At 39.1% G+C, this 10,030-nt stretch overlaps 1 protein-coding gene across 1 annotated transcript; it reads left to right on the top strand.

The window, feature by feature from the left end:
• The first annotated feature begins 7,395 nt into the window (after window positions 1-7,395).
• Window positions 7,396-8,387, top strand: LOC105041824 (transcription factor MYB1). The gene is made up of 3 exons (XM_010918868.4): window positions 7,396-7,546; window positions 7,650-7,779; window positions 7,865-8,387. The coding sequence occupies exons 1-3, from the start codon at window positions 7,417-7,419 to the stop codon at window positions 8,289-8,291; spliced, it is 687 nt and encodes a 228-aa protein (XP_010917170.1). The 5' UTR covers window positions 7,396-7,416; the 3' UTR covers window positions 8,292-8,387.
• The last annotated feature ends 1,643 nt before the right edge of the window (window positions 8,388-10,030 follow it).

Here is a 10,030-nt window from a genome sequence, read left to right as displayed (position 1 = left end):
TGCAAAATAATTTTCGGAGCAAGAGTCCATCAAACAGTGGTTTCGATTGCGAGTATCATTGAAATTGGGCCTTTCTGATGGCAATTTGATGGCTATGACTGCACATGTACATGACCATTTCAAGACAGCTGCCAAAGCAAATCAAACTTCTTCACATCTTTCAACATCATCTCGCCTGGCTCCAGCCTGCATTAGGCCATTGACATGAAGCACTAATTGAGATCAATTGAGCTCATGAAGGCCAATTGCACCTGCTCTTCTTACTGGCCTTTCAAAGCTCATGTCATTACCATCACTCTCTTGACCATGGAATAGCAGAAGGACTTTTTTTTTTTTTTTTGATGAAATGGGAGGTGGTGCCACCCAGAGTTTCATTCAAACTTCATGAATATTTATTTACATGGGAAGGTAGCGAATAGAGCTGAGGAAGCTCGATTCGGAGCCTGGCTGTAGAAATTTAAAGATCAGATTTACAGGTGATCAGAATTCAGATTTTCAGGTTCAGAAAATTAGAGTTATAGGAAAATGGACTTCAGAGTTACAGTTTTTAGGCCTGAAGAAATTTGTGCTACAGCTTTAGGTATGGGCTTTCTTAGAGAAGATGGGTAGGCGATAGGAGATTAATAGCAGATCTTATCTCTATCAACCTAGAAGTAGCTGTTAATCTTCAGATCAGAAAATACCGAAAAGTCTGAACTATACTGACAGCAATTTCAACAAATTAGCAAGAAATTTTTTCATTCGTAACAGGGATACAGCGATGATGGAAGTAGTGTCGGCAATCCTGTCTTGATCCTCTACATCCTACTTTAATGGCACACAGTCTAGCTGCAGCAACATTATGCCCTCTTGGTTATCATTTGTATGAAGAGGAATATTTTAAATTTTTATGACAATTATCTGACATTTGAAGAATTGACAGATTGTGCGTATTCCCTATTATGCTGCAAAAACACTCGCATACAGTTATTGATCAACTGAGTTGAAGAATGTTTTTCCTCTCCTAAGTGTTTGGCCCAAAAAATATAGAGCCTGACAATTTGAGATACAACAGTTTTCCATTGAAATGCATGATATTGAAAGTATCTTTTATTTCTTTCTTTCCACAATGTCCATAATCCTGAGGCAAGCAAGATGTATAGATGTCCTTGCACAGTGCACATTGGTTCTTCTTGCCTCCTTGAACACCAGAGGGAGGTTAGTGATTGTGGGAGGTCCTTTAAATGAAGATTAATTGTAAGATCTGACCAAACCTTACTTGAGAAGGGGCATTGTAGAAATAGGTGGTCCACTATTTCTAAATTTGAGTCACACAGTGTGCATTTATCCCTGCCTTTCCACCGTCTCTTGATGAGATTCGATTTTGTTAGGATTCTGTTATGGTAGCTGAGATAGATGAAGAATTTGATTTTTTCTGGAATTCGAATACCCCACACAATCGTACTGAAGTATGGTCTCATGCCCCCATCCTTTAGGAAGAAATAGAATTGTTTTACTAAGAATTTACAGGTACAAAACCATTTCCAATCAGGGCTGTCAGGCTCCTCTGATAGATTGAGCGAGCTTAGATTCTGTCTCATCTCTGCAGGTTCGAGTGACAGTGGACAGTGTGCTTGGAGTATGGGTGACCAGTAGCTGTTGTTCATGATTTGAGTAAAAGCCCCTGCTACCATGATGTTCTTTTTGAGTGCAATAAGAAATAACTCTGGATATTTATCCTTCAGAGGATAGTTAAACAACCAAGAATCATACCAGAAGAAATTCAATGTCCCGTTGCGAGTTGTGAATCTTACAAAACTACTGAATAAGACTCCCAATTTCTGAACATTCCTCCAAAATGCTGATAATTACCGGCTTGATGAGGTCTGCAGTGATATGGGATTATGTCGATGGTATTCTGTCAGCACTAGTTAGCTCCATAGTTTTTGCATATTTTCATCCTTTAGTAGGCTCCACCACCATCTACAATAAACTTGGTTGTAAATTTTGAAGTCAGTGATACCCATTCTGCCCAGCTTCTTAGGACAACATACTTTGGATTAATTTAATAGATTTTTAATCTTTTTGTATTTCTCTTCACTGCACCAAAGGAAAGCCCGCCGTAGCCGATCAATTTTTTTGATGATCTCTAGTGGTAACAAAAATTAGACATCAAATATGCTGTGATCAGTGTGATAACAGAGTTGAGTAGCAGTGTTCGTCCAGCGATAGATAAAAGTTTATCCTTCCAACCTGCTAATTTTTTTGAGAACTTCTCTATGAGTGGCTTCCAATCATTTTGTGTGAGCTTTCCAGATCGCAGAGGCATACCTAAGTCTGAAAGTGGGCAATCACCTGGTTTACTACCTAAAATGGCAGCAATCTGATCCCGCACTTAGATGAAATTCCAATTCCGAAAATAGTTGATTTTTCGAAGTTAATTTTTAGATATGTCAATAGCTCGTATGAGTATAAAATGAATTTCAGGGAAATAATATTTGTCCTAGACACTACACTAAAGATGAGGGAGTCATCTACAAACTGTAGACATTGAAAGAATGCAGTGGTTTCTCTCTCACCAATTCCTTCCAGCAGGTGTTGGGTTGCTGCCAAATTGAGAATTTAAGCAAGTGTATCGACCACAATAATAAACAGTTGAGGAGAAAGTGGACCCCCTTGCCTTAGTCCTTTGTGATGTTTGTGAATGTTTTTCCCACAATATCATTATTAGGATTGATGATTTTCTGTTGAGATGATGTCCAACATCCATTTGCACCAACGATCACCAAAGCCTTGTCCTCGCAGAAGATCAAATAGAAAAGGCTATGCCACATTATCAAAGGCTTTTTCAAAGTCAAGCTTGTAGATTATTCCTTTGTGTTTTAATATAGTAGCTTCTGTTAGTAGTTCTTGCACTGCTATGAAAGTTTCTGAGGATATCAACCTTGAATAAAAGCGGATTGGATTGTTGATACAAATTTATCAAGTTTGCTAGCTAGCCTCAGAGATAACACCTTAGAAAAGATCTTAACTATCCCACTCAGTAAGCTGATCGGTCGAAAATCTTTGATAGTGCGGCTAGACTCCTTAGGAATGATTGTAATGTAAGAGTAGTTCAGTCTGTCTAAGAAAATTTGATGAGAATGGAAGTACTGAAACACTCTTAACAGGTCATATTTAATGATACTCCAGAATTTTTTGTAGAAGTCTATTGAGAATCCGTCAGGACCTGAGGATTTTTGTGATGCAAGCTAGAAAAGTGCATCTTTTACGTCTTCCTCAGCAAAAGGCACATCAAGACTTGGAGCTGAAGAGTTTCTTCGAGATAAAGCTTCAACCAATCCGCTTTGCTTGAAGGTTTTTCTGGATTACCTATGAGTCCTTTGAAATATTGTTGAAAACATTCATGGATTTGGTGTAAGTCGGAAATAATTGATTGGTGATGCTGGAGTTCCAATATGAGGTTTTTTCTGTTCTGGTTACTTGCCCATAAATGAAAAAATTTAGTATGACAATCACCATTGTTGAGCCAATGCACCCGTGCCCTCTGTTTCCAAAGCATCTCTTCCTGGGTTAACAGTAATTCTAACTTTTCTTTTAGTATTAATCTCCCTTCTGATTCTGAAGTTGTCAGAGTTTGTGTTTCCTCTTCCTTGTCTGAGTAGTCATCCTTTGTAGAATATCATTCTTCTGAACTAAGATGTTGCCTACGTTTGAATGGTTCCACGATCGGAGATTGGCCCTCAGATATCGGAGTTTTAGTACCATAACTGTCATTGGATTTGATGATACTGGGATCAAGTCCCACCATGAATGAATCAAGTCTTCGAACCCTGCAGTTTTGAGCCAAAAATTTTCGAATCGAAAAGGTTTGATAAAAAAAGTCTTACCAAGCAACTAAGCAGTGAATCTTAATAGGAGCGGTGTGTGATTAGATGTTAATCTAACCAAGGAGATGAGGTTGGTCAGTGAAAAATTACTGAGCCACATGGTACAGGTGAAGCTTCGGTCCAATGTAGCCATGGAAGGGTCATCTCTGAAGTTAATCTAACTGTATTGTCTGTTGGAAACATTTATTTCGATGAGGGATTGCAAAGTTACGAACTTATTGAGGAGTCTGGAAGTCTTCTGGTTGTTGGCTGGATCCCTGCGCTCCGAACAGAACCTGTGGCATTGAAATCTCCAATTAGGACCCATGGCAGCATGTTGGTGGCCTTCACCGAGTTGAGTTCCAAAAAGAGTTCATGACGGTCCTGCTCATTATGGGGGCCGTAAATGTTGGAGAGCATCCAAGATAAGCCAGTAGATTTGCCAGTGAATTTGATGGTTAGGGAATAGGTTTCTGCCTTGAGCAGGCACCCATCAAAATGTTGGACACCCAGCGGGTGAGTAATGCACCAATGATGCCTTGGGCGTCAATCGCTTCCCAACCCTCAAGATTAGGGCCACATATTGCCTTTTGTCTTCTACTACTCATTAGATTCTGCTTAGTTTCTTGAAGGCATACAATGGGAATAAATAAGGTTATGCACCTTGCGATGGGCCATAATGCATTTTGGATGATCTGATAATTTATTTCATGGAAGAGATGTGTACATCGATCCAAGCCAAGATATTTCCGAGCTCATTGGATGCTAGCCTTGAGTCTAGTCTGAAGATTTGAAGTTGCTGGATATAAATGGAAGTTGCTTATGGCATTTAGAAGAAGACCCATCTGATCATTATCAGAAGAGCCATCAGCCATCAGAGTAGTACTTGAGGTCCATACTGGTGTTTCGATGCTGGATCGTGATTACTACTTATGATGATATGGCACAAATACTCTCAGTGGACTTGGTTAGGTGACCACAAGATGACCAGGAAATTCCTCACCTATTCAGGATTGCATGGCATGGTAGGATGACCATTTCTAACTGAGTGGTTTCACACTATGATACTTATCTTCAAGCCAAAAAACATGTGAGGCATCGTACAATGGAGATGAGAGCAAACCTGATTTGTTCTCAAAATCAGACCTTTTCCTCATGACCTCTTCAAGGCCTATCAGAGAAATTTGATATAATATGAGACATGGTGGCTGGTGTTCAATAAAGAGTGTGGAAATATATAACATAGATTCAGCACGAAATGTTATTTTCCTGTTGGCATGCACTGACTATGAGTTTTAAGTAAAGCAAAAGTGCGGTGTGCAGGAAAAGTCTCAAGGGTACCTATTAGGAGACAATATAGGGTGCTAACTTGGTCTGCACATGGTAATCCTTATTCTCTGGTCATTGCCTTTGTATTCTCAAGAGGTAGTGTCTGTTGTCTCTCTGTATGATTGGATCTTCATTCCTATCAGTAGAACAAGTGATGGTACCACTCACCTAACGTTTGGAGAAAAAGGTGCACCTTCTATTATTATTGCTCAGACATTAAAAGAATTTTCACTAAAATCTTTCTACGACCTCGAAAGCTTAACTACTACAGACTCCCAAATGCAACCTATCTGAATATAGTCCACCAGCAATGAATTGTTTCCACTCTGGGTTTGGGTTTTCCCTAAGCATACAAGATTTCCAAACTCTGTCTTCAGCCTATCATTTACTGAGATCCTATAAATCTAGGTTACAATTTAGCTAGACTACCACAGGCATATATTATTCAATTGTCATGAGAATTTTTGTCAGTATAGCATGCAACCATTTGCTTTCATTGTCATATCAATTTTTCGGTCTATTTCACACTTCTACCTAGACATATATTAAATCATATATAAGCTTTTCCTCAAGAAGGTAATCTAAATTCTAAGACCAACTCAAAGTGGACCTCCACCATCATCTCTCCTTCAAATCAGGAGCCAGCTAGAAAGATTCTCATTTATTTGATTTCTTCACGCATATTTAGGCACTGCAGACATTCTAATAGTTCCCTCTTTCGCTTCGCAGCCGTACTGCTTCCATTTGGAGAACTTCGCATCAATGATGGAGGCTTTGTTCTTCTGTCAACACCCTTATGTTCCCCTCCTCTTTTTGTTCAATCCATGATGCTTATTTCAATGAAAGCTAACCATTCTTGCTGCCCTCTAGAAACAACTACTATCATTTTGCTTGCTTCCCTTACTATTTAGCAGGGTTATGAAGATGAGGTCAAAATGAGTGATCTGACTTCTGAGAGCTTTGGAAATGCCAAAAGCTATCCTGTTCACACCAAAACAAACCTAGCTTTGCCAATATTTATTATCTGAATTTAGTGCACATCCATTTCTGTCATCTTTGTCAAGAATCGGGCATGTTGATGCAGCTTATTCATCTTTTTTGATTTTTCTTTTTTGTTTTTGAGAGATTGTCGTCTCATAGTTTTAACCTCTAAGATACATTAGTAACAGAGGCTGTATGAGCTTAAACTGTTTAACTAAGTAAACAGGCTTTCCTTCTCTTTAACTAATATACTATGTGTCATCTGTATATGTTCCTTGCTGCACAAAGTTATCTTGACTTGGAATTGACACCTATTACAAAAAAAGTTGATTAGATTGACTCTCTCTCCTCTTTTCTTCCTTTTATTTTTTTTCCTCAATTGAGCAAAGGAGTATTTCATTGATAAATGAAACAAAGAAGCAATAGAAAAGAGGTGGAAAACCTAGAGAAGAGACAATAAGCAAAACTATACAAATCTCAAGGAGAAAAATATATTACCTTAAAGCTTATAAGATCAACAAGATAAGGAGATTGCTGATGCAAACCGACCGCCAGCTCCCCACTCTCTCCATGGCTTCCTCTCCTCGGTGCCTTGTCAGTATAGATCAGTTACGACTCTTGAATGTTAGCCAAATTACATTATTTGCGACAAATAGGCTATCAATTATGATGGCCTGGCATGCCTGGGCTTTCCACCTACTACAACCAATTATTCCGAGAGAAATCAGAACCATTCATTATATAATGAACAGTAAGAAAAAATTTGAAAAAATTGTGCTGCATAGACTTCAGGAAGTACAATAGCAAAATCCACAATTATCAACCTGATTTGACGTTCATCACTATTCATTTTGCCAAGGTCGTGTAATGTGTCTAATCTTTTGGAGTTTTGCTTTCGTTCGCATTACTGAAGCCTTCCTAAAAATAACTTGTTCCCCATTTCAAACACTTTATAAAATGGGTATCACCACTATTGATGCAAAGTTAACCAAAGCAAGTCACAACGTGTCAAACAAGCACAGTATTTCCATCCATCACCCACCCCACTAACCAGTTTAATCCAATGGTCAGTTGGCTGTTCATAATTGCCCATTTTGAAATTTTCAGCATCAATTGAATTGGTGGCTTGAATCTAGACTTGAAGCCACAAGGTGCGGGAACTGCATAACAATTAACCATTAATAGACACTCATCTATAAGAGACACATATCATGCTGAACTAGTGGGACATCCTCAGCAGGAGACTCATTCTGAACAGATGGGAAGAACTCCCATCTGCTCTCAGGGCTTGAACAGAGGAGCTTGGTCTCCGGAGGAGGATCGAATCCTCACATCCTATATCGAAACCCATGGTGCCGGAAAATGGTCGAACGTTCCCAAAGAAGCCGGTAAGAACTGAGCGGCTAGTCATATCCATCTCTATAACAAATGTTGCAATCATACTTCTTCTTCTTGTCTGAACAAGAATTCATGTCTTTCCTTGAAAATTAGGCCTCAACCGGTGCGGGAAGAGCTGCCGCCTTCGTTGGCTGAACTACCTCCGACCAGGCCTCAAGAGAGGTAACATAACCCAAGAAGAGGAGGACCTTATCATTAGACTCCACAAGCTTCTAGGAAACAGGTTCCATCACCATCTTTCTATTCATTTCAAAGTGTTAGTCTTATAGAACAAAGTTCTCATCTACTGCTCCATTAATCTTGTCAAGGTGGTCTTTAATAGCCGGTCGGCTCCCGGGACGTACCGATAATGAAATTAAGAATTATTGGAACACAATCCTAAGGAAGAAGGTGCAACAAGGCACCTTGGCTCAAGCACATGAACTAGAGTCAGGCACCGCCGACCAGACCGGGGCGGTTCGAACCATGGCTACAAGGTGCAGTAGTAGTAGCATGCTGATTGATCTGAAAGTTGATGGAGAGATCCAATTGAAGGACACCGCGGCAGGAGACCAGAATTGTAGCGGCGGTGAATCGGTGCCATCTTCGGACAATCCCTTCTCGTTCAGTAAAGACATGGTGGATGGATGGATGAGAGGGGAAGAGAGCCAACCATTCTTCTCTTGGGAGTTCAGTTCCTTTGCTTCTTTCATGGGCACAGAAGATTTACCATGGTCTAACGATGTCTTTCCTTAATAGTACGTTTATGTAGCCCCTTCTTGATGGGCATGACCAGTTTCTACTCTAATGTGATAATTTAGATTGGTGCCCCTTAGAAACACCTCCAGACATCAGCAAGTTACATATTTGAGAAGTACCGCATTGATAGTTTATTGGGCAGCGGTTTCATTAATTAAGAAATAAAGCAGGGACAAAGCTTTTCGAGCCTTATGTCTGCCTAACAGCTTTACAAATAAGCATGACCATGGAAAAACTGATGCCGGATAAATTTGGATAAATTTGTTTATGCTAAGCATAACCATTTCAAAAGAGGGCTATCATAAGCTGAACCTGGTATAAAGCCTTCTAAAGTTTGATCAATAAAAGCACCTTCAACCAAAAAATTAGTCCAAGAAATTGTAGGCCAAGGAGAACAGGAAATATGGAATAACTATTCTAGTTTCATTGTTTTTTATTCCTGAACCAATTGCAGCCCGAATGTTTGATTGATGTCAATAATTTCAAGGAGTTAGGTACCAATGAAACGGGATGGTAACTATGCCATTCTGATATAAATGGGTTGACGGGACATCTACTGGACGCTAGCCTATCAATGGTTGGGGCATCCTGCTTGTCCCAGCCAAAATTGGTCGACTCCAATTGGTTCAATCAATACCAGGTGTGACCCGATCAGATTGTTTGATTTTGACAAAAAAAAAAAATCAACTGCATCACTTAATTTTGAAATTTCTTTCAAAAAAAATCTCGTTATTTGAATTTGAAATTTTGAAAGAAAGAAAAATCCAGAGCTATTCTATCTTTGAGGAAGAGGAGGAAAGGTAAAAGTCCAGCTTACCCTCACAATACCAGAAATCTCATGCGTCTGGTAAGGCTTTGTTCTCCTCCCTTCTTTTTCTTTTTTGGTCATAAATTGGACCAGAAAATGAGAAAAATTGGAGAAAGTCAAGTCAATGCGATCATATATTCATCAACTAAAAACAATATCAACATTCACTCATACATTCATTTAACATAAAAATAAATTAAGAATGGTGTTCCAACGTGATACTAAGATGCTAAATCACCCAAAGAGTTAGGATGATAATGTTCCAGTACTTTTTCTAAATTGGGACAAAACTGGTATTGGACTCTACAAAGATTTAGGGGGTGTTTGGTTGGGGGGAGTGGGGATCTAGAATCGGAATCGGAATAGGTGATTCTCATTCCAACTGTTTGGTTAGAAGGAGTCTCATTCCAATTCTAATTTCGAGGTGGAATGGGAATGGCTCAATTTATATAAAACTCAATCCCTACTCTCCTCCGTGGATTCAAATTTTCATTTTAATTCCGATTCTGATTCCGTTCACGAACCAAACACTTCGGGAGATTTGACCATTCCGATTCTGATTCCAAGTCATTCCGATTTTCATTCATATTTTGATTCTGGTTGTGAGCCAAACACCCCCTTAGTCTATAATGGGTACCGGTAGTTATTACTGGGGATAAGTTAGAGGTGAAAGGAAGGAGTTGCACCTTATGATCATCCAATGTCAAACGGATACGAATTGCAATAGTGAACCATCTCTAAGTATGGATCTTTTGTTCTTATTTTCTATAACAATTTCGTAATATAATGCCTTTTTGGTTGCATTATTTTCTTCTCCATATCTACTCTCTTTGCATTCAATATTGATGAATATTATTTTTTATAACTTATTTATGCTTCCAACATGCACTTATCATTTTGTGCTTTATTACTGCACCATATTTTTGAA

Source organism: Elaeis guineensis, chromosome 3 (assembly GCF_000442705.2).
Source record: "Elaeis guineensis isolate ETL-2024a chromosome 3, EG11, whole genome shotgun sequence".
Classification (NCBI taxonomy): domain Eukaryota; kingdom Viridiplantae; phylum Streptophyta; class Magnoliopsida; order Arecales; family Arecaceae; genus Elaeis; species Elaeis guineensis.
This window is presented reverse-complemented; position numbering and strand designations above follow the sequence as displayed.